General features: G+C 34.8%; 4 protein-coding genes across 4 annotated transcripts; all 4 read left to right on the top strand.

Moving 5' to 3' along the window:
- The first annotated feature begins 9 nt into the window (after window positions 1-9).
- Window positions 10-1927, top strand: LOC122591833 (ATP-dependent DNA helicase PIF1-like). The gene is made up of 2 exons (XM_043764063.1): window positions 10-505; window positions 630-1927. The coding sequence occupies exons 1-2, from the start codon at window positions 10-12 to the stop codon at window positions 1925-1927; spliced, it is 1794 nt and encodes a 597-aa protein (XP_043619998.1).
- A 10386-nt stretch (window positions 1928-12313) lies between these two features.
- Window positions 12314-15355, top strand: LOC122593369 (protein trichome birefringence-like 12). The gene is made up of 4 exons (XM_043765765.1): window positions 12314-12914; window positions 13414-13551; window positions 13642-13888; window positions 14768-15355. The coding sequence occupies exons 1-4, from the start codon at window positions 12394-12396 to the stop codon at window positions 15053-15055; spliced, it is 1194 nt and encodes a 397-aa protein (XP_043621700.1). The 5' UTR covers window positions 12314-12393; the 3' UTR covers window positions 15056-15355.
- Window positions 15356-16596: 1241 nt separating this feature from the next.
- Window positions 16597-21268, top strand: LOC122591832 (disease resistance protein Roq1-like). Its single transcript, XM_043764062.1, has 3 exons — window positions 16597-17096; window positions 19477-20548; window positions 20893-21268. Exons 1-3 carry the CDS (start codon window positions 16597-16599, stop codon window positions 21208-21210), a joined length of 1890 nt encoding a protein of 629 aa, XP_043619997.1. The 3' UTR covers window positions 21211-21268.
- A 265-nt stretch (window positions 21269-21533) lies between these two features.
- LOC122591831 (disease resistance-like protein DSC1) lies at window positions 21534-23765 on the top strand. The gene is made up of 3 exons (XM_043764061.1): window positions 21534-22301; window positions 22584-23309; window positions 23469-23765. Exons 1-2 carry the CDS (start codon window positions 21534-21536, stop codon window positions 23253-23255), a joined length of 1440 nt encoding a protein of 479 aa, XP_043619996.1. The 3' UTR covers window positions 23256-23309; window positions 23469-23765.
- The last annotated feature ends 2243 nt before the right edge of the window (window positions 23766-26008 follow it).

The following is a 26008-nucleotide window of genomic DNA, read 5'->3' as shown; positions in this document are numbered from 1 at the left end:
TTCGTTACCATGCTGCTGTTTTGTGAGGTCAGTAGTCCTATTAATTTGTGGAACGCCCATTGGGAAGACTTCTGTGAGGATATTTTGTATAGAAAGCGAAAGCTTTTCATGTTCCCTGGATTGCAGCTTTCAGATGAGCAGAAAAAGAACTACTGTTTAATGGACATTCAAGATCTGCTCCACAAAAACAGAAAATCCCTCGAAGATTATCCAGATCTTCCAAAACCTGATCCAGCCTTAGTAACTAATGACGACAACCGCTTGATAAGAGAAGAGTTGACGTACAATCGAATGGCTGAAGCGGCGGAGCATGAACAGCTTTATGCAAGCCTGAACTCTGATCAACATTCTATATATGAGCAGGTTCTGAAATCTGTTCACACTAAAACGGGAGGCTTCTATTTTGTGTATGGCCCAGGAGGTACAGGAAAGACATTCTTATACAAGGCAATCATTACACGACTAAGATCCGAAGGATTGATTGTCCTGGCAGTAGCATCATCAGGCAAGTAATTCTATTATATCTTCGATATAATCTCAGTCACCCTTATCATAAGGACCATTTGAATACGGGTCTTATCTATACGCAATACATGTATTGAACATTAATGATTGAATTTTCCCTGCAGGAATTGCTGCGCTGCTACTTCCTGGAGGTAGGACAGCACATAGTCGGTTTGTTATACCCTTGGAGCTTTTTGAAACCAGCACATGTGGGATAAAACAAAACACACATCTGGCAGAGCTATTGCAGCAGGTAAAACTAATTATATGGGATGAGGCACCCATGTGTCAACGGTATGCTTTCGAGGCACTACACAAATCCTTAAAAGATATTCTAGGTTACAAGGACCCCACAAACAGAACACGTATATTTGGGGGCGTGACAGTTTTACTAGGTGGAGATTTCCGACAGATTTTGCTTGTTATACCCAAAGGTAAGAGACAAGAAATTGTGCAAGCGTGCATCAACAAGTCTGAATTATGGAAACAGTGTCAGATGTTCACTCTAACACGAAGCATGAGAGTAAATGAGCTGACTACATCTGGAGACATTGACACTCGGAAGCAACAGTTTAACAAATGGGTCCTAGATGTCGGTGATGGGGCTGTACCTGCAAAAGCAAAACCAGGGGAAGACGAGCCCACTTGGATTAAAATCCCTCAGAACTTCATCATCGACTATACAACGTCTCCAATTGATGAAATTATTTCAGAGACCTTCCCAGACTTTCTGGAAAGACAAGATGATGAAGAATATTTAAGGGAAAGAGCTATCCTGACCCCCAAAAATGATGATGCGGATGAGATAAACGAGACTATGCTTAACAAACTTAACCGTCCAGGCAAGACCTACAAAAGCTCGGATGAAGTATGCAAAGCGTCTACTGATAGTACAGAACAAGAATCATTGTACCCGGTTGAGTTTTTAAACACCTTAACTTTCCCTGGTATGCCACCACATGAGTTGCATGTGAAAGAAGGGCTACCAGTCATGCTTTTGCGGAATGTGAATCCAGCACAGGGCTTATGCAACGGTACACGTCTTCTGATTACTGGGTTGGGCAGGTTCATTATTAAAGCCAGAATCATAACCGGATCAAACATTGGAGACACAGCCTTAATACCAAGAATCACTCTGTCCTCAACAAAAAGCAAATGGCCATTCATACTTAAAAGGCGACAATTCCCGATAAAACCGTGCTACGCCATGACTATTAACAAAAGTCAGGGACAATCACTGAATTTCGTTGGCCTTTACTTGCCGAAACCAGTTTTCAGCCACGGACAACTCTATGTTGCTCATCCTAGAGTAACAACACCCGAAGGTTTTAAGGTCCTCATGATCGAAGACAACGACACAAACCTCAAACATCATACAAGAAACATTGTATACAAAGAGGTCTTCAACAACTTATTTAACTGAGTGTTTGCAAAGATGCTTTTAATAATTAGTAGTGATACGTTTATCTTTACTATTGTGTTTCATGAATCGTTGTATCCATCTTATTTATTTTTGACTTTTACTTATTATATCTGATGTTTTAATTAAAACACCCCTTATTATCTAATTCTTTTTTGAAAAACAACACAAGGCAAACAATATAATCTGATGCACCAAAAACTGACAATAACATTATAAGTAAACGAAACACCCAAAGATTACATTAAGGCTGGTATGGACACATGGCCTACAATTTGTTATATTTTAAATACAAATAGCAGAGACGGTTAAAATATGATAATCAATAAAAATAACGATAAGACTGATATCACCCCAAAAAATAACATATAAGGTACACAAAGTAAATGTAACAAAACTAATAAAATTATGCAAAGACATTCTGCAGGCTTGGGTAGTTGATACTTTCTATCTCTATGCAAAGTGCTATCACTGCAAACCCACAGTACCACCACCCCCAGATCATTGAGATGACTACACTCAAAACTATCTGGTGGATTGACTATCTCTCTCCCACTCTCTATCAATCTCTCTCCATATTTTTGTATTACAGATCGGGAGACTAAATTTGTCTTCCCCTGCATCTTGACCTTTTAGGCCAGCCTAGCGAAGTAGCGTCATTTCACTACCACGCCCAACATATCAGGCTGCAGTTGTCCACAGACTCTGGGGTACAAGAGACTGCCAACAATAAAGGAAAAATCGACCACGTATTAAACCATTTTATTGTCACCAACCAATATCCAATCAACCTACGAACAACAAATTTCAAAAGAAACCAGATTCAAAAATAACTACTGAATATCATTAGGCCATGTACACCTCTTACAGTGTCTCTAAAATGAAACGAAATTGATATTCCATCACAAAAGGTTACGCATACATGATATCCGGATTACAAATTCTGCATCTTAAAAAACGATAATATAAAAACCAAAATCAATAGAAAACCAGCCTAATAACATACTTTTAAATAAACCAAAAAAACAACCGAATAACATGTCTGCGAACCGAACCACTTACTCCTCCATCATGTCATCCGATAGATACATCCCATCACCTTCTTCCGCCTCAAGCTTCTTTAAATATGAAACCCTCCAACCGAGACCACGCTCCAACTCTGTCATGAATTCAGAAGGGAACCATCCATTCGGTGTTATTCGTAACAACTGCTGCAACAATTCAAGATCACTGGATTGTAAGAGTTTGTCCCTTGAAAACCACTATGTATGATAATTCATGAAAGTCACCTGAATCAACTCATTACTAACAACACTCCACCAATACATTGTATTACCACCTTCTACTTCCATAAGAAAATTATTTGGGTCGAAACGCTTCCTTAAACCCTTCATCAGAGCATGAGCCTGGCGACAATTGTGTCCGGCAGGCAATCCCTGACCATATATTTCTCTTAACAACCTAGCATCCAACTTCATATTATTAAGCAGAAACCGCTGACGCCCACAATCATGAGTCCACCCTCTTAATACCGCCATTAGACCTATGGAGAACCTATTTATGTGTTTTTTTTGGGTGGTGAAAAACTTAATGAATTTTAAGAATGGTACTCAAAATATATATAGGCAACAAATACACCGGCTACTGAAGCAAACGAATAGATTGGAATTCTTAAACAATTCTACTTAATGTATGTTATCTTATATAATTAAACTGAGTAATAAAGCACATACGTTACATATAACTGATATTATTTTTAATACCCATAAATGATAAGGTAACCTAAAAACTCTTAACATTACAATGATCATTTTAAAATAACCAACTATTTAATCAATTGCTGACGCCTATTAAACGATTACCATGTACATAATTATGCCATACCAATTGTCATTCAATCCTCCCTGTGTTAAAAGGTTTATTTATTGCTATTTATGTTTGTATATGTGGTATGGTGTATGTGATTTCATTAACTCCCATATTTTGTTTTATCACAGATGGAACAACAAAACTTGGAACATGCTGCAACGTTCACAAACCTACAACAGGGACTGGTTACCACAATTATATCAAACATAATACAACTTCCCTAACTTCTTTAACCATCCATTATATGTAACGTATATCCTCATGTTTGAGCAGACACTACGAAGACGATTGTTGCAGAGCATACACTTCATCAGTACTAATTCGCTATCCTAACAGTCCGTACCTCCACAGTTGCTGTGCCACTCCAGACATATATTGATTCAAATGACTCTGCTCATGTGACTCGGGATGCTCAGCAGTATAATTATTTCCATAACTCCTTATTCAGTGAATTAAAACTTATATTTAACTATCATTAATTCTTACAAGTGCATAGTCGGTTGTTATACCCAACATTAAAAAAGAATCAGAAACCATATAAAACACATGAAAATCCGTTACAAAAGACTAATATCTGATATATGATTTTACGTAACTAACATGGGAATTTTAATAACCAAAACCTTTCACTTATCCATTTTCAATCCATTTAACAAATTCTATGACTCTTAATAACTTAGATGTAACCCTCAAAATAATTAATGATTGACTTATGAGTGACCAATTGGTTAACCTATAAATCATAAACCAGGTTGATGAATCAGTCATCCTCATTCTCTGCGCTTCTTATAATTAGCTACTATCTAATCAAAGGTTCCTCTTCTGTAATTCATGTTTTCTATGTTATACTAATACTTCATACTTATAATTGTAACTGTCTTCTCTCAAAATATTTAGATGGCTTTTACAATCTTGGTGGATATCAGCAACACAAACAACCTCAAGGAAGGACTGGTAACAAGAGTTACGCAAATACTATAATCCAAAAAACACTTTTACACAGAACACACAATTTAATTTACATATACTACGCCAACATATAACGCATAATTGGTTTTTTTGTTAGGTTTTGCCCAAAGTTTTCCATATGAACCTACGAAGTATGCCACAAAATTTGAACATAGAAGACAAAATGGAGCGGCGCTTCACAGTACAAGTGGAACTAACTCAAACAAAACTCATAAGACTGTATGGTTCCCAATGGACATCGTTTGTGCAGAGCTTTCCCAAGAGTAACGTGACGAAGCTGACGTTTATATCGAAATCCGAGAATAACTTCAAGGTAGCCAGTTACTGTTCGGAAGGGATATGCTTTGAAGACCATCACGTGGGTCATAATGCAAAGAAATCATGCATTGTCAAAGCAACTGAAGCATCCTATGAGAAACAGGTCCCATTCCTACATCATATATTTACTATAACGATTTAACATAATGATAAATCGAAAAATATTATCCTGCCAAGCTAAATAGTGTATATTGGTATCCCACAGGAATTGCCTCTAACATTTCTCTCCCACCTAAGTAATCCAAACAACACTGAATACCACAACAAAGCCTACATAACTCGAGGTCTCGAAACAACCAAAGTCAATGTGCTTTATGAATTCAAGGAAAAGAAAAGCAGAGGGGTCCCTAGCGGGTTTGGAGGCCCTCACTGGAAGGCGTTTTGCACCGATAACGATGTAGAACACGGCCACTACCTAATGTTCACTCACATGGGAATCCAAGCAGATGGTATAAACAGTTATAACGTGAAGTTATTCAATAGTGACGGCCTCGCTCTTGACGTGGTACCAAAACACAATTGCAGTACCACAGGACACCCCCATATCCAAACACGTCCGTATTTCGTCAAGCAGTTGGAATCCAACATCCTTAACCACGAAGTCATGGTACATTCTTATAAAACACAATCAACTTCTTAAATAAAATAACATAAATCATATAAAAAATTATGTTTATGCAGACGATACCAAGGAGATTCGCTCAACATCATCAACTGCATCGCTACACCGTTGCTGTACTTCGTTGCCAAAGCTTTATGTATGGTGGAGCAGTTTATGCGGAGAAGGACCCAAAGAAACCGGCTGAAGAAAATCGTGTAGTTATGGTTACGAACTGGAAAAAAGTCTTCAACGAAACAGGTTTGACACCATGGAGTGTCGTACGGTTTGAGTTGCACCCATATAGGGGAATCCAGGGGGACACGATGCACTTTAACATCTGTTGACAATCATATGCGCTTCTATGATCAACAGAAATACTAGACCTTTGTGTGTTTACTTCTCGAAGTTCAATAAATGTACCGTAAACAATATTTCCAACTATCCTATGTTTTTTACTTTTATCAGTTTACTTCTAAGAAAATCAAGTTATTGAATATAAGATTCAGTTGCATCTACTTTAATTTCCTATTTTATTACTAATTCAAATTATTACTAAAATGGTTAACATATATGGAGAACAAAATAATTGATACCACTTCCTTCCATAGAATATAAAAATACATCATACGAATTGGAAACAGAACAGACTAACCGATGACTATACTATATATACATACGAACACATAACAACTATATACCTGTCATATGTATGTATCACCATCCTATAATTAATGTACTAACCACATACACCACTGCACAACAACTGTAATGGATGAAACAATCTACGCTGAAGCCCGGGATGCAGAGAAAGCCATTCACAACCCACCAATAAATGAAAGTGAGGAATATCAGATCAACAATGAACCTGTCCAGAATGAAGAAAATGACATTGAAGAACAGAATAATAATGAGTCAAAAGAAACCACACTATCAACTGATGAGGATCAAGAAAGTGACTATGGTGAATCACAACCAACCACTCAATCAACTGATGAAGAAGCAGAAAATGAAGATGATGAATCACAACAAACCGCATCCTTAGCCGATCAGAAACAAGAAACTGAACACAAAAAGGAATCCATACGCAGACAATACCTTTTGCGATCTAAACAATCCAAGCCTACAAAATTGAAGCCAACTGAAGAAGGGGCATCAGAGTTGAACCCAATTACTCTCACTTATAATAAACGGGATGTAACGACACACCAATGCAACAGCCATCAAACCTTTGTTTAAATATCCTTTTGCTAATACTTATGTGGCCGTCATCCTTTTTGTTCCCCTTCGACAAAGGTTTGAATGATGCTACTCTATCATAATGTGTTTTTCTATGTTGGTACATATTTGTGGGATATGCAACCATTTTTCATATGGTTCTGCAAAGCTTAAATGATAGAACTTTAACATCATTTTATTACTCACATCAAAGGTTGTCTTATAGGTTCTTCTTTCTTAGGTGATCACTTCATTACATTCCTCCTTAATCTTCTTCTATAGAAGACACAGTGAACATGAAAGTTCCTGATATCTTTCACAACCATCAGTTTCAAGACATCCGTTATACAAAACCATAAATTTTGTTACATACTTAAGGAACCCGCAAACAAAAGCATACGAACAACGAATTTCAAACCGGACGTGCGTAGCACGGGCTTTTTAACCCTCGTGCTATGGGAAGTACAAAAAAAAATATAAAAAACTTTAAATCACGTAGAAAGTTTTCACATATAAGTATGTTAATAATGAATTATACATATATATTATATTTCCGGTGGGTGAAACCAAGAAAACCTACCATTCATGATAGTGTCAACCCATTACGCAATATTAATCCCTTGTTTATTGAGAGAATTTCATACGTATTCAATTTTAACACCTTAATTACATATCTACCGAATTAAAGTTCAAACTTTAATATTTATCCAATTTTAAGTAACATTCTATTAAATGTATCCAAATCACAAACTCTCTGTTATCATTTTTGGTAATTTTTATTTCGAATTGTGAACTATATTTCATTTTTGGTACGTAATTCTTATGAGTTTATTATCATTTACCGCACCTATTTTGCAATTGCAGTTGGAACTAAAAGTTGGTGTATAAACATTGGAGTTTACAAAACTTAAATTATAACACAAAGTAGTACAAGTAAACATATTTGAACATAAGTTATACATTGTTGAATGCCTTCAACCGTAATTACCAGCATAGATACATATAGATATATTATATTCGTTATATTTGCTATAATTGGTCATGTTTGATTGTTATTGTATTGAGAACAACCACTATATATTGATTATTATTGTATTAAGAGTATATATTTATTTTAATGTGTAACAAGATATGTCACCCGGGCGTTGCCCCGGGAGACATTACATTTGTTAACGATTTAATAAAAAATATTATTCAAGAGATAATGCGTCATAAACTATTTGAAGAAAACATGTATTATTCAAATTATTAAAAATTGACATTTATCAGTTAAAAAATGAACTGTAAAAGTTTTGTGTGAAAGTCGTTCGCATAAAAGTTTAGTGCTAAAAGTGTAAGAGACTTAAATGTTGTGGTGAAAATAAAAGAAAATCAAAAAGTATAGAAATTTAGTGCTAAAAGTATAAGGGTTAAAATATTGTGGTTAAAATAAAATGAATAGAAAGTTTATTATTCTTTACAAGTTTTTCCGTACATTTTTTTTTAATATATGGGTTAAAAAGTATGTTGCTAAAGTGTAAGAGGTTAAAATTTAGTTAAAATAAAAGATTATAAAAAGTAGAAAAATTTAGTTTTAAAAGTGTAAGGAGTTAAGATACTGTGGTGAAAATAAAAAGATTAAAAAGTTTACTAAGAATTATAATAGTTTTGTTCTAAAAGTGTAAAGAGTGAAACTATTGTGGTGAAAATAAAAAATAAAATAAAAAGTATATTATTCTATACATGCTTTCCCGTACCTTAAAATAAAAGAAAATTAAAAACTATGAAAGTTTAGTGCTAAAAGTGTAAAGAGTTAAAATATTGTGGTGAAAATAAAAAGAATACAAAGTTTACTAAAAAATATTATAGTTTAGTGCTAAAAGTATAAAGATTGAAAGTTTTGTGTTGATAATAAAAAGAATAAAAAGTTTACTAAAAAGTATTATAGTTTAGTGCTAAAAGTGTAAAGATTGAAACTTTTGTGGTGAAAGTAAAAGAGTATAAAAAGTATACTATTACTAAAAATATTATAGTTCAGTGTTAAAAATGTAAAGATTGAAAGTTTTGTGGTGAAAATAAATAGAACAAAAAATTTACTAAAATATATTATAGTTTATTGCTAAAAATGTAAAGGTTGAAACTTATGTAGTGAAAATAAAAAAAAATACATATATATATATATATAGACTATTCTTTACACGCTTTTCGATACTTTGTTTTTAATATATATATATATATATTATAATTGATTGTTGATTACAAACTATTCATTTATTTGTTCTTTTAAAGGATATATAAAAAAATAAGAAAAAATTACTTGAATAGACAAATTGAAAGAGGTATATAACCTAGACAACCTTTTTAAAACAATTTTTCTCGGAAGAGGGTTGGTTTGCCCGAGTGACTGATACTGCTCAAAATCTTTCACTTTGGACAAGAAGTCAGGGTGAAACAATGTAAAATCTTCACGGATTAACTTAAGTCACTTAGTTTATGACATGTGGCTGTTGGGGCTTATGTACTACTTCCATGTGAAGTTAAATTGGAAGGAAAGAAAAAACTTATATATATATATATATATATTATTTTATGACCACCTCTTATTTTAGGACCAATTAGGACATGTGTTTTTGTAACTTACACATCACCATCATCATCTACTACGATATACAAGACTTTTTTTGTAAAAACACTAAGACTTTCCGGCAACGGGCCCACCGAAGAATCATGTGTAAGTTAACTTACACATGTGTAACATACACAAGTGTAAGTTAATTTACACATGATTTTTTGGCGACGCGGTGGTTGGAAAATCATGGTGGTGTGTAAGTTACAAAAAACACATGTCCTAAAATTGGTCCTAAAATAACTTGCACACACACACATACACACACACACACACATATATATATAAGGGTAATTAGCTGGGAACCCCTGATCCGATGTACCATTTGGTATCCACTAATCCTCCAGCTAGGCTAGTGTCCAGGTAAATATCAACCACTTAATAATCCCCTTATTATCTCAAGTTTGCCTTTGGCAAGACTCGAATCTAGAACCTCTCATGAAAAGTGGCAGCTGGTGGTATATATATATATATATATATATGGAAAAAATGAATATAAGGTTGTCCGACATTTAAGCTTAGGTGTGGAACCCCTCACATACAAATTTTTTAATATTTCTTGATTAATGAATATATGCTTGGGCCGCCATGAATTTTATGCCTATATATATATATATATATATAGATTTCCATATAAACATGTTTTTTTTCTTCCCCTCTTTCCATCTTCTCTTTCTTATAGCTATATACTTTGTACTCGTTTCACATATACATACAACATTATGCGGGTGGGTACTTAACAGAAGTATGTAGACATAATATGCTCGGGTACTTAAGTTTGCTTGTTTTCAATCGACTAATAGGTTTATATATAAGTTTTTTCTATTTCTATTTTTATATATTGATTGTTAACAAGCAAGTACTCAACATGATAGCTTTCAAAAAGAGAAATACATACCCAGTCTGGCCATTATGCGGGTGGGTGGTTAGGGGGATTGTTTTGTTAAGGTTGTATGATTTCGAATACAAGACGAAAAGTAAGGAGTTAATAGACCGTTTGGCGTTAGCCTTCAGCAATATTGCAATAGGGTATAATATGGAATTTGGTTCACAATATGTTGTTTAAGGTTGGATTTTCTTGCGAGAAAAAAGATGTATGTATATGTATAAAACTCGTTTTGTTCTCCCGATTTGACTTCACATGAAAGTACAACCCCACCAGCCAAATGTCATAACCTAAGTCGTTTAAGTCCATACGTAAGGTTTTACATTGTTGCACACTGACTTTTTGTCCAAATTAAAGATTTTTAAAAAAATTGTGTCGATTGCAAAATATCCCTTTAATTCAAGTAATTTTCCCTTATATTGATGTAAATTTAGGTTTAACTCAGTTCGTAATAGAATATTAGAATGAGTAGATTTGACATTATTTAAAGTTGGATAAATATGAAAATTTCAATTTTAATCAGGTAAAAATATAATTAAGATGTTAAAATAAATCGAAGTGAAAAGCTAAAGGGATAATTTCATATATGCCATTGATAACTTTGAAAATATCATATATATACCCAATTAAATTTGAAATTATAAAAAACTAGCGAATTTACCCGGGTTCAATCCAGACATTTAAATTAGAATTATAAAAGTAAAAAATATGTAAGTAATTTTTGGAGATGATGAATTGAATAACACAATATTTATATATTGATAAAATACCTATTGCATTAACAAAACATAAAAGGATACTATATACTATATAAAAGAATATTCTTTATTTGTAAATAAAAGATTAATAACTTTAAATAAGCATTTAGTGACCTACTTTTAATTAAAATAGTGTAAATTATTTATGACATCATAATTAAAATAAAAACCTTTTTAAGTAAAATTGTAGATTTGCCACATCACATTTTTAAAAATACTTTTGAAAGACAATTGTCTTTTATTTATTTTAGCGATGACATTGTTAAACTTGAATTATATCAAATTTACCCAAATGATTAAAGATAATCAAAATAAACAATAAAATCTTTTAAAATTAAAAAAAAAACCATTTGCAATTGACAATTACACCCTCTTTGTTATAATCCCTAATAATTATTATGTTTTTATGATGGATTTCCAGATCAAGTCATACTAATTGATAAGATTTATTTAATCTATTTCTTATGAATTAATCATTCTTTATTAGTTTTAATCGAGTGACTTTGGTAATATGGTTTTTGGTAAAGAAACATCTATACTGTATGTACTGTGTGTGCGTGTAGTTTTTAATTAAATGCTATAATTGGTTGATATAGTAAATGTTTTTGTAACTGAATTGGTGGTAATATCGAGAGGGAATTTACATGCGATGGACATTCGGAAGACTTCAAATGCCACAACAATTAGACAAATAGGTAGAATGATTCTTTTGTTTCTTTATTTTATACACTGTCATGTTAAAATTTTAATGGAACGTAGTGGGCTCTTATTGCAGCAATTAGAAATGCAATGAGAATAAAGATCTGTATAATGTATATAGTTATCAAATAAGGAAACGTAGTGGGCTCTTATTGCAGCAATTAGAAATGCAATGAGAATAAAGATCTGTATAATGTATATAGTTATCAAATAAGGATTATAACAAAAAGGGTATAATTGTGAATTGTTAATGTTCTTTATAGTTATAAAGAATTTTATTGTTTTATTTTGATTATCTTTTATTTTTGTACATTTGATATATTTTAAATTTAATAATGATAATTTTGATATTTTAAAATTTAATTAGACATATATGCTATTTTTAAATTTACCAATAATATTCATGAAATTATAATTATCCCAAAGCTAAAAGAACTTTGCCACAACACTTAAACTAAGAAAAAACAAAGATCACACTTTGCAAAACATAAGAACCATTTGCAGATCTCTCGCTTCCCTGCATCTCATATATACGTACATATATGTAAAATGGCTACTAAACTACGTTCATCACTCTTTACATGGTTAATCCTCACAACAATTTTATTTACTATATTCTACTCAAAGCTACTCCCTTTTTTCCCAAATCCAAAAACCCCATCTTTACCTCCAATACCCTGCAACCTTTTCACAGGCAAATGGGTTTTTGACCCGACCCGAAAAAAGCCCATTTATGATGAAACTTGCCCGTTTCAAAGAAACTCATGGAATTGCATAAGAAACCAAAGAGACAATATGGATTTGATCACTTCTTGGAAATGGGTGCCCGAAAAATGTGAACTTTTTGAGATTGACCCGGTCGAGTTTATGAGTGTGATGAGGGATAAAAGTATTGGGTTTGTTGGGGATTCTTTGAATGAGAATTTTGTAGTGAGTTTGTTGTGTATACTTAGAGTTGCTGATTTGGGTGCTAAGAAATGGAAAAGGAAAGGGGCTTGGAGAGGAGCTTATTTTCCTAAGTTTAATGTTACGGTTGGATATCATCGTGCGGTTTTGTTAGCGAAATACGAGTAAGTGGTTTTACTTTTGTTTACAATTGTTGATCAATGTGTGATTATTTGGTTTGGATCTATGTATATTGTACCAATATGTTAGTTTAGAGCTAATGCCATAAAGTAAGTAATCTGGATATTTCATGTTGCTTGTTATAGTATGATCCGTTTTGTTTCGACATCAAAGTAAAGTTTCTTTTTATCTTTTTATGTTATTTTGATGTCATAAAGTAGCAATGTGGTTTAGTTTAGAGTCAATGCCATCATTGGTTATAAAGTATGATTGGTGCCATTTTCGCCATCAAACTTGGTGAAAGTTTCTGCTTTTCAATGTCATAGAGTAGTAACATCCTTTAGTACTACTTTGATCAAGTTTGCTGACGAAAATGGCACCAAAATTGGTGCAAGTTTTTTTGTTTCTTATTTTGAATGTCATTCACATCCTACTGAGTTGCTGTTTTAGTTGCATTATTATTGAAAGTTAATCATCTTACTTCTTATTACTGATTATATCAAGGTGGCAGCCAAAACAGTCAGACATCAATGAGGGAGATGAAATGAAGGGAGTTCATCGTGTAGATGTGGATATTCCTGCAAAAGATTGGGCAGATATCGATGGATTTTATGATGTTCTCATTTTCAATACGGGACACTGGTACATTGACTGCCTCCACGTTCTCATTCTCAAAATGCAAATTGATTTTTGTTTGTTTGTTGGTTATAAGTTAGAATGACTGATTTGTAGGTGGGGTTATGATAAGTTCCCAAAAGAGTCGCCTCTTGCTTTCTACGAAGGGGGGAAACCAATAGTTCCTGCTCCAGATATGATGAATGGGCTTCAAATTGTACTAAAACACATGGCTGCTCATATTGAAAAGGAATTCCCTAGAACACTAAAATTTTGGCGGCTACAATCACCTAGGCACTTTCATGGGGGTGATTGGAATCAAAACGGAAGTTGCTTGTTTGATGAACCCCTTAAAAAATCTGAGGTACGATATGTTTATATCTCTATATTCTTTTTATCCGTATCATGGTTCATCGATTATACTTCTGTTAGTTACGGGTGTTTGGATTTGCATTTGCGGATTGTTTATATATTATCTGAAGTGTGGGGCATTGGGGCAGTAGTAAGTTAATATATCTATACACGTAAAATATTTACGATTTTTCAGATTATTTTGGGGTACCAGCTGCACAATACTAATTATCCAAGCTAAGATTAAGTTGCTTATTTATCCTTCTTTCAACCTAACTTTAGATTATATCTGCGTTTCACAAACTGTGTCTACTAATGTCCTCTTTGGCCAATTAATCATTTCTTTTCTTAAACAGTTAGAATTTGCTAACTAAACCTCCAACTATTACCACTTTAAACAACCATTATAATCTCCGGTCAATTTTCTTTTAATGTTATTATCTGTTTTTGTTTATCCAATCTTAGATAATCACTTTGACAATGTACATTTATTCATTTAAAAGTTTGGTGTTGTATAACTATTCTTGACCGTGTGTATTCATTTTGTTCTGTATCAAAAAGTTAACCACAACAGTTAAGTTCAGTTCATTATAATTTTGGAATATGTTGGTGTTTGTCTTTGAAAGTCAAATTCTATATATGGACAATTGATCACCATCAAGCACTAAATGAAACTGTGCCTAGTCAAGTATGTTAGAGTAGCTTTTGACCTTATCCACGTTGCATTCAAACGTTTCATTGCTTGTTTAGCCTCCCGCCTTTACAAAGCATGGGAAAATATCAAGCCTTCTGGAAGTAGTAGTAGAATCCCACCTTCTTTTGCCAATTTTATGATGATATTATGTATTTGATTATAAAGCTATAAGATATTTACATGTTGATACCTGGACAGCTTGACTTGTGGTTTGCTCCCAGCAATAATGGAGTCAACAAAGAAGCAAGACTAATAAATCAACTAATTATCAAGGCACTGCAAGAAACAGATATTGAACTACTTGACCTGACTCTTATGAGTGAGTTCAGAGTGGATGCGCATCCAGCCACTTGGCTGGGAAAAAAGGATGCCGTGTCCATATGGGGACAGGACTGCATGCATTGGTGCCTACCCGGTGTCCCAGACACTTGGGTGAATGTCTTGTGGCAACTTATGCGTTATAGGTTAGGGACAAGGTATTCATGAATTCGGCTCACCAGTTACAGAATGTCTCAAGATTTGAAAAGTTGACTTTATTTAGTCAAATTCAAGACCGACAGAAGAGTGGAATGATGATACTTGTTTAGCTGATGGGTGGTTGATTATGGAGGCTGATATATGAGATTAATTGTGTACTTTTAGCTTAGAAATTCTTTTACTACTTAATTTATAGATTCACTTTTTGCTTCGGAGGCAGTGTAAACTTTTAAAAGGGTACATATTAGCATCTGTTATCAAATGTCTTGTGAAATTCTAATGAAATAGTGAAAGTTCTTTTAATACAAAGTATAATTATACATAAATACTATTCTTGTTATCTTATATTCTTTAGGGTCAAATTCAATAGTTACTAATACGCAATGCATAATTTGATAAATTAGAGGGTGTTAGGATGAAGAGATAGGCAAAACTCAACCTGGATCGGTCTTAGGCCTGGTCAATTTTAGGCGCAACAGTCTGGATTTTAAAACCCTTACGAGTCTGGCCCACTCCAGCTGCATTTTTGGGCAATTTTTAGATTTTTAGGTTAGTCAGGCTAGTATCTGTCCAACTAGGGGCCGCACTGGGCTGCTCCGGGTGTTTTTGTTCTGACCCCATATTTGTTTATTTTCATCCAGATAACAAGATTGTAATATCCTCCAAGTGAACATGAAAAATAACCAGAAGATCAATATTACTTAAAGTAGACATAAGAGCTTAAGTGCTTAATACAGATTTTTAGGTCGTATTTTCATTATCGATACTAAATAAGCTCAAACAAACAGAATGATCGTTGAAACTTGAAAGTATATAGTAAAACAGTAGATGCATGTTGCCTTATGGGAATGAGCTCAAAACTAAGCTAAAAACTCTCATGTTTGCTAGGGGAAAGAAGTGTCAAGAACAAATTAAAGTTGCAGTGAAGAAAATATAAGTTGTAGGAAACTAAAATCTAAAACTGAAGTGTTAAAGCCTTGTAGAGTAAGAAGTGTTCTGAAAGCCTCTAACAAAGATAATGATGCACTTGTTTTGGTCACCAAGCTTTAATAGACCTGGCTATGACTGATTCCAGGTTTTGAACTTGAATGTGGTCTGAAACAAGCTTAGCGGGGACCAGTCTTTGTCAAGATGGGCTTTTTTGGCCCTGTCTCAGCCCGGACAGGGGACTGGAGTTCGGCTTTACCTGCTTTGCCTATCTCTTTTTGGATGTATGTAAAAGGTGAACAGTTTTGAGTTAAAAATACTTGCTCATGTTTGAAAATTTATTTAAGATGAAATAATTAAACTGTGATACATAAAGTGAGTTGGTAATCATAGGAATTAGCTAGACACTTATGAAAACTTAAGTCCTAGTTCTATAAAGGATGAGTCATGTCATTTGGCCATAAGTTCAAGGAAGATCATGCAATTTACTCCATCGTTTACCAACTTTGTAATTTAAAACAGCTTTAGAATATAAAAATAACTAGTTAGTGTCAAACAAACAAAGAGTTTACTTTCTTTTTGCACTCCAAAGTTTTGTGACACCATTGTTATCCTGTGTTTTTATGGCTTCTGATTGTGACTCTTCTTCATCTTCCAAAACAAATGAAAATTGGACATATGATGTGTTTTTAAGCTTTAGAGGGAAGGACACTCGAAACAGTTTTGTAGATCATCTATATGCAGCTCTAAGTCATAAGAACGTATATGCGTTCAAAGACGAGATGATCCATAGAGGAAAACTGATATCCCCAGAATTGTTGAAAGCGATTGAAGAATCAAGGTATGCAGTGGTTGTTTTCTCGGAAAATTATGCAAACTCTTCATGGTGTTTGGAAGAGCTTGCCAAAATTATGGAATGCCATAAACGGATGGGACAAAAGGTGTTGCCAGTGTTCTACCATGTGAATCCATCAGATGTGCGAGGCCTGAAAGGAAAGTTCGCTGAAGCCTTTCAACGGCGCGGGAAAAAGTTCAAAAGAGATCCTAACAAACTGCATTCTTGGAAGGAAGCTTTGGTCGCAGCTTCAAACATATCTGGCTTGCATTACTCTAAATCAGATGGGTTAGTTTTCCTTGATCCGTTACTCAGAAAATTTATGAACACGCATAAAAGATTGTATTCCGGGGTTATGGGACACTTTGGGAAGAGAGTTTATAAAATCATTAGTTTTACTGTGTCATCAATGTTAATTTTGCATCATCACTATCTCTAATATCTAATCTCTATCTCTAATCTATAATCTATAATCCAGGGGTGAGATATTTTGAGACCACCTCTTATTTTAGGACCAACTAGGACCATTGATTTTTGTACACCATCATCATCTATTACGATATACAAGACTTTTTTGTAAAAACACTAAGACTTTTCGGCGACGGACCCACCAGAAAATCATGTGTAAGTTAACTTACACATGATTTTTCTGTGGGCCTGTCGCTGGAAAGTCTTAATGTTTTTACAAAAAAGTTTTGTATATCGTAGTAGATGATGATGGTGGTGTGTAAGTTACGAAAATCAATGGTCCTTTTTTGGACTTTTTTTAGTTGGTCTCAAATTATCTTTCCCCTATAATCTATCTATATCTATAATATTATATAAAACAAAAGGTCAAAAAACTTTAATATCTTCTTATTAAGGGAGAGCCCTTGGATCAATTTCAAAGTTTGATTTGTAACCCTTAGATCATTTGGATATTGTCATCATTGACTCTCTATGATACTTTTAGTCCTTCAACATCATATATAGGTTCTTAAAAGCCCTTATTGTCCCCCAAATTGTTATTTAATATTTCTAATTTACAGATCTAGATATGTTTAAACATTACCTCTGTTATTACCTAAAAACATATATATATATATATATATATATATATCGGGAAAAGTGAGTATGAGACTGTTATGCACCCGACTTGAGTGAAAAACCCCTCACATACTAATATTTTAATATTTTAAATAAATACATGGCCCCCCATGATTTTTACCTTTTAAAAAAAAGTATGTGAGGGGGTTTTCACTCAACTTGAGTGCTAACAGCCTCATATTCCCTTCCCCATATATATATATATATATATATACTCGAACCACACAATGTTTTTGCAGTATAGCATCATCTTGGCTGGATTAATGTTTCAACAATTTTAAATTTTTTAAAATATAAATATAACACAATTATGTGCTCTTCTAATGAAGATGATGGCGACAACTAGTAACATATTATCATGTGTGATATGCAAGTTTATAATATATAATTAAAATTAATAGAGTGTTACATTTTTATAATATTATTAAAGATATTAGATTTTAGTGTGCCCAACCAACTCTTTCCATTTGCACCAATTGGACCACTTTTTACCAACAAAAATACTATATATATTTTGTAGCACCCACCACCAAAAGAGGATACCTTCAAACTATGCCTTGAAAGAGTGCTTGGTTAAAGGTCTTTGATAGTATTATGATAACGACTATAAATTATGTTTTGGTGACTAGTTATACAAATGTCACACGTTTTAAGTTACATACTAAGTAGAAGTAAAGAAGTAACTCTTTACCCTTTTTTATAATTAAAGTTTGTTCTATTTGAAACTTTATATTTTCAATCTGAAACTTTAAATATATGGTTTTTGAATATTCAAACATGAAAATTTTAGAAGCAGATTTTACTAGAACATTTGATTATTGAAACGTAGTTTCTAATGTCCAACTGATACTTGGTTTACTCTCTTTATTTGTCTTGATCTTTAACTCAGTCTTGCTGGTCACCTGGTATTAAACGGTTAGTGTTCCTGAAATGGTAGCCTAGTTATGGTCAGGCTGGGCTTGATCCTCACCATTTATCTCATGTCCTCGTGTCACATCCTGTTATTTCATATTATCTAAACTACAAGAAAAACACTATGTAGAAAGATTTCTCATTTTAACCAAAATACGGTAAAGCATCCATTTTATCAGGTTTCTCATTAAACTTCTAGCACAATCTTCTTAAGTCGTTATATAGACCAGAATTCCCCAAAAATATCTCCCTCCAAAACTCAAAATGCTCCAACTCAGTTGACCAGAACTTCCCAAAATATGTTCATAAAAAATTCAGCATCTCAATGTTGAAGATACAACATCAAGCCACCACAGTTTGCTGATTCAGAAGGTTTACTCAGTCAATTCAAGAATGATTTCATCTGCGCATGTATGGACCATTGAGTCAGTTTCTAGTTCCTATTTACATTATTTGATTTAGTTCGAGTTAGTGGTAGTAGTAAGCCTATTTTCTCTACTTTTTTAGTTTGCAGTTTACTATATATGCATTGAGTCGGTAATCAGTTTTCTCATCATAATTCAGAAATACATTTCAGTAAACTTAGAGAGTAATCACTTGTGTGTTTCTGATTCAACACTCAACATTTTTCATATCATATTACTTGCTAACCATGCTCTTAATGTTGCAGTGGTGAATCTGAATTTATCAGCAAGATTGTTCAGGACATCTTATGCAATATAAAACCTTATGGGATGGAGAATAATCTAATCGGTATTGAGTCTCATATGGATGCATTAAATTCTCTATTAGATATAAATGCAACTGAAGAGGTGCGAGTGGTAGGGATATTGGGAATGGGCGGGATTGGTAAGACAACTATTGCTCAAGCTATATTTCAGAGAATTGCTTATAAGTTTGAGGGTAGTAGCTTTCTTGAAGATGTAAGAGAAAATGGTTCTAACAAGAAAGATATATGTGCCTTACAAGAGAAGATTCTAAGAGATATTTTAATGCGGCATGACTTCAATATTGACTATCCTTATCAAGGAGCAGAAATGATACAAAGAAGACTTTCCAATAAAAAGCTTCTTCTTGTTCTGGATGATCTGAATACTGTTCAGCAAAAAGATTACCTTGCTGCAAGCCCCGAGTGGTTTGGAAAAGGAAGTCGAATCATCATAACCACTAGGGATGAGCATATGTTGTCTGATGCACATGTGACGCATAAACCAAATCTTCTATCTATGGATCAAGCTGTCCAGCTCTTCAGTTGGCATGCTTTTAGAAGAAATAGCCCACCAGAAATGTACAAGGAGCTGTCATATCGTGCTATACGCTACACTGGGTATCTCCCTTTAGCCTTGAAAGTGTTAGGTTCTTTCTTCTATGGGAGGCACAACTTAAATGTGTGGGAAAGTGCATTAAATAGACTAGCCAAAGCACCAAATATTGAGATTTTTGAGACATTGAAATTAAGTTTTGATGGATTGAATTTTATTGATAAGAAAATATTTTTGGACATTGCATGTTTTTTCAAGGGCAAGGATGAAGAACATGTAACTAGAATACTTGATAGCTTTGGTTTTGACTCCGCGTTAGGAATTACTGTTCTCATTGAAAGGTCTCTTATAACCATTTCAAAGAAAAGGCTAGACATGCATGACCTCATACAAGAAATGGGACAACAAGTAGCCCGTGAAACTTTCTCTAATAGTAGGATTTGGCAGATCGAAGAAATGCATCATCTCATGAGAAACCGAGTACTGAATCTCTCTCTCTCTCTCTCTCTCTCTCTCTCTCTCTCTCTTGACACACATTAAATGACTTTTGCCAAAGGAGCCCCATCAACCATGGGTTCCAGTCTCATAAGGAACTTCTCTTTTTTCCGTTATTTTTTGGGTGTGTGTGGGTGGGGTGAGGAGGCTGTGTTAATTAAACATAACACATGTATTCTTTGTGTTTGTGTGTGTGTATATACACTTATATCTAGGTGTACTGTGTACATATACACAGATTCACATATATACACACCTAAAAGATGTTACGTATTTTGTTTTTACCTTAAGGATTGTATGATTTGATCTGCGTTTACTTGCTTATGCAGAAACTAGAAGCAATTGAAGCCATAGTTCTGCGAGACAATGAATACAATGTCGACCACTATGATGAGAAGCTGTGTTTTAGAACTGAAATTTTTAGAAGCATGGAAAATCTTCGACTTCTCGATATTGACTCAAAGTTCCCATCCCATGAACCTACCTTTCTCCCTTCTGAGTTACAATGGCTTTGTTGGCATGGATACTCATTTCGTTCCCTGCCAGTGGAGTGTATGCGTAAGCTTGTTGGGCTTCAAATGGTAAATAGTGCCATTCAACATTTGTGGGAAGGGCGAAAGGTATTAAAACATGAAACCAATTGCTGAAGAAAGAGTTACGTTAGTACGTTTTTCATGCACAAACAGCATAAGTTTATGTTTTTTAAATGCCTAGTACATTGATTAAATTGTATTCATTTATCTTGTTTATTTCTTAGAATCTACTGAACTTGAAGTTTATCGACCTTCGTGACTCGCTTAACATAACAAGGTTTCCTGATGTCTCTGGATGCCCAAATATTGAAAGGTTGATCTTAGCAAATTGTAGAAATTTGCTTGAGGTTCATCAGTCTGTTGGATTTCATAGACGGCTTGTTTATATGGACATGAGTGATTGCTGGCAGCTCAAGTGTTTTCCATCTACGATTAAGATGACATCGTTAGAGACTTTAATTCTTTCCTCTTGCAAGAGTCTTAAAATGCTCCCAGAAGTCTCCCCGTGTATGGAGAAGTTATCAAAAATATATCTTGATCAATGTGGTCAGATAGAGGAACTGCCACCGTCAATTACAAGTTTGTCTGGGCTATCGTTATTGAATCTGACAAACTGTACGAACCTCAAGAACATTCCAAACTCTATATGTGAGTTAAAAAATCTCAAGAGCCTTCATCTTCACAACTGTGGGAAACTGCAAAAAGTGCCAGAGGACTTCAAAAGCATGCAAAACTTAGAAGAGCTTTTGCTAGGACTCTCTGAGATGTGGGACTATGAAAGGCTGCCAGATTTCATCGGTTTTCATACTGTGAAAAGTTTGTTTTGCTTGAAAAAATTAGATCTCAGTTGGAGACAAATTGAAGAAAAAGACTTCCCTCAAAATCTTCATGCATTTTCCCACTTGGAAGAGTTACATCTGAGTGGAAACTCGAGATTAACTCAATTGCCTGCTGGCATCTCTGATCTTCCTCGTCTTAAACTTTTAGAGTTGAATAAGTGTGACAAGCTTCAAAATCTGCATTCTTTACCATCAGGAATACAAGTATTGAAGGCACGAGGTTGCAGATCACTGGAAAAGATTGGAGATTTAACAAAAGAGTATGAGTGGCTATATAAGATATGGCTCCTAGACTGCCACAAACTACTAGAGTGTCAAGAGACTGAAGGACACCTTGATAAGATGTTGCACCAATCTTTTCTTAAGGTGTCTAATCTCAATCTCTCTCTTTTGATCGCTCTCTATCTCACACACACACCTCATTTTTTATTTCCTTTTTTTTATTGAGGTACTTTAAAACAATAATGTGTTTGTAAACCAGTAAAGGGGAACTTAGAACTGTCTAATCTAAGTACTTTGATAATCTAATCTCAGTTTGTCCCTAGGAAACACTTAGAATGCATGGTTTACAGCATTTTATATGCCCATAAATCCATAATGTAGGTGCTTAAGTAACAACTTTGATATAATAATTCCTGTTGAGTACAGAAGTGTGCTGCAGTAAATCATCGATTAAGTATTGCTATTCCTGGAACAAATATGCCAAGCTGGTTGAAAGAAGAATGGTATGGGTGCAGTATAGTGTTGAAGTTACCCCCCAAATGTCATACCCAAATAATGGGGTTTGCAGTATGTGGTGTTTTTCATGGGAGCTGGCAGTCGAAACATGCCTCTCCACGGATCATCTTTAAAATTGTTAATGATGAAAAAGCCATTCCCATACAAAAGGTTGTTTCTGTTAGTGCATCTGCAGCAGCTGATAATGGGAATGTATGGATCAGCTATATACCATTCGATTTCTTTCAGCAGATGTATCATGACTTTCAACCTGAGGATTGGTCGCATATCGAAGGTACTCTTGTCATGACTCTTATGACAACAGACAATAATAAATCTGTAAGATGTGCAGCCCAAATAGTGTACAGAGAAGATTTGGAAAACCTCCAACCTATGACAACATGTATATCTGATTATGGGAACTTGGTGCAAGTTAGTGGTAACGATTGTCAGAAGCATCTCGACTATGATAGGAGAGTCTCTGGAAATACTTACGTTTCTCAAGAAAAGTCTGATGAAAAGAATTCAAACCAGATCCCTGTAAGATCTGGAACATCCCGAAGTCCCTTCATGTATGACATATCAGCCATCCTTTGCAAGTAGACCTTTTTAAGGATCTAGAGGTCTGGCGATATAATCAGCTTAATGAACTACTGGGTAATATTTCCTTTATTTGTTTATTTTAGTTATAATGTGTGAAACAAGTGGATATATGATGTATTTGATGGTTGCCCCATCTTGGTTCTTGGCTTATGTTCTACAAGTGCATATAGTGTCTTAATGTCTTTGCTTACAGTAATGACATTTTTCATTCAGGAAAAGAGAACGGTCTAGATGTTTTGGGTTCAAGTTTTCGTACCTGATGGAATACTACAATCCAAATACTACAGTTGTATTGCTTTTTGCTACGTGTTGGTGGCTGCAACATAGATGCTATTCATTCTTTTGGTATTGTATGGCTCTTTCAATTGAATTTCTTTTTCAGTCATAGTTGGCGTTTGCTTTCATTTCATGTATTGGATTGCATTCCTAGGTTTACTCTTATACACTTGGGATCAAAGTTTGGTTTTCCTTTGGATTGTACATGATATATCTTTACTATCTAACTAGATTGATATCCGCGATACATCATACGTGGGTATAGTACTCAGTCACAAAATTCGGAGTATAATTTTGTGCACTGCTCTTGCTGCTGGATTTTGGGGAACTTATGGTGCTTTATTTCTCAAACAGCAGTGAAGATCTCTGAGTTAGGAGGAAGGTTTAGAAAGTAGAAGTATCTACTCTCAAATCCTTGTATAACTGTTTTATAATAATTGCTTCAAAAAAGTACGGACTGAAAGCCATAATCTTTTAGTAGTTTGGGGCCAATTCAGAACAACCAATTTGTGTACTTGTATGTTTGAGTTGATCCACGAGTGTAATTATACAACGATAGAAAAGAACGCAAAAACAATGAGTATGACGGGTTATTGGTAAGTGGCTAACTTGGAATGCGCGTTACACTAGTTGACATACTATTGTTAATAAACCATTAAGCATACACTTGTGTATGCAGTCTTTATTGAAAATTTTTTTGAAATAGTAATTTGGGGAGGGTGTTTTGTTAAACAAGTTTTCAAAATTTTTTTTTTATACAATAGGGTAAACCGGCTTTTCAAAAGCCGGGTTCAAAAAAGTCACCTCGAAACCGGCTTTTCAAAAACCGGCTTAAAAAAAGTAACTTTGAAACCGGCTTTTCAAAAGCTGGGTTCAGTAAAAGTGTCAGTGAACAGTGCTCCTGTAGGTGGTGCTTTGACTACATGGTGACAGTTGATGTGACAAGACGGGCGAACAAGGCTTTTCAAAAGCCGGGTTCGCATGAAGACAAAACCACATGCATGCATTTTTCACTTAACCAGCTTATATATACACATAGAGGATCAATTGTATCAAAGCACGCAAATATAATTTTCATAAGCAAAACAGCAAACTTCAAAACAATTTTATCAACAAAAGTAGTATTTACATAATAAAAAATGGCATCCGTTAACGTCAGCTGTGTTCCTAGAAACCCAGACTTGTTGTGGTTACAAGCTCCAGATGAGCATCGCTCATACAACATCTCCCACGACCGTAATGTGACAGTGCCACGTTGCAGAAAAGGTGATGGCGGGCTGGCTGAAGTGATGGAGGCAGGTGTGCCCGAGGCAGTTCTTGTCCATGTCAGGAGTGTTGGGTTTTTCCAACTCTTCTTGGAGGGTATTTGCCAACTTGATCATTCTTTGATCAACGCGTTGGTGGAGAGGTGGCGTCCGGAAACCAACACGTTTCACCTTCCTGTTGGTGAAACCACTGTCACCTTGCAAGATGTGCAGGTGATATGGGGTTTACCCATACAGGGACCAGCGGTGACTGGTGTATGGGTTATAGAAACCCAAGATGAAAATTATTGGAACAATCTGTGTCAGGAATATATGGGTTTTATTCCTTCAGAAGATCGTGATAGCGTGAGCAAGGGGCGGATCAATTTTAACACCTTGGCTTTGTCCATTAATTTTAGCAATTTGGACGAGGAAAATGAGCAGGAGTGCATATGCATGGCTAGAAGGATTATTTTAGCATTGATTGGTTCAGAGCTTTTTCTTGACGCTAACACAAAAGATGTTAGTTTGAACTTATTGAGGAACTTGGTCGACCTGAGCAAAGAAGGTCGAAAGAGTTGGGGTTCAGCAACCCTTTGTTGTTTGTATAGAAACCTGTCTAAGGCGACCAAGCCTGATAGAATGGGCATTTATGGGCCTTTGTTGTTGCTGCAGTATTGGGCGTGGGAAAGATTCCCACGCATTGCCCCACAAGTCACACCATTCAAAGAGGAAATAAACAGTCCGTATGCTTACCAGACTGTTTTAGCAAACAAGTGGTTGGGAGAACACTCAAATTTTCATACACCGGCACACTGTTTAAGTTCGTACCGGTCTTTTTTTAATGCGCTCAGCAATGACCAGGTAATAATTAATATACTTTGAAAGCTATAAAAATTAGTACATTATCTTTTAATGTTGTTTTATTAATGCAGTTCAAATGGACTCCGTATAAGGATTTCATGAACCTGCTCCCCCCGAGCTGTAAGACTGGTCGAACCATATGGAAATATATGGGTCCCTTGGTCTTTTGGGATGAGGTGGAGGTTCCTCTAGCAAATAGAATTGCTAGACAGTTTGGGTTGATCCAACTGTTCCAGAAGATTTTGGTTTGTTGGAACCAACTGTTCATAAGTCCCTTATCAAATTGCGAAAGGGGAGACGTAGTCTTGTCGATTGGGGTGAAAAACACGCTGACTATATTGAGCAGTGGAACAACAGGCAGCAGCGGAT

Source organism: Erigeron canadensis, chromosome 3 (assembly GCF_010389155.1).
Source record: "Erigeron canadensis isolate Cc75 chromosome 3, C_canadensis_v1, whole genome shotgun sequence".
NCBI classification, from domain to species: Eukaryota; Viridiplantae; Streptophyta; class Magnoliopsida; order Asterales; family Asteraceae; genus Erigeron; species Erigeron canadensis.
Note: the sequence above shows the minus strand (reverse complement) of the source record. Positions and strands in the feature narration are given on the sequence as shown.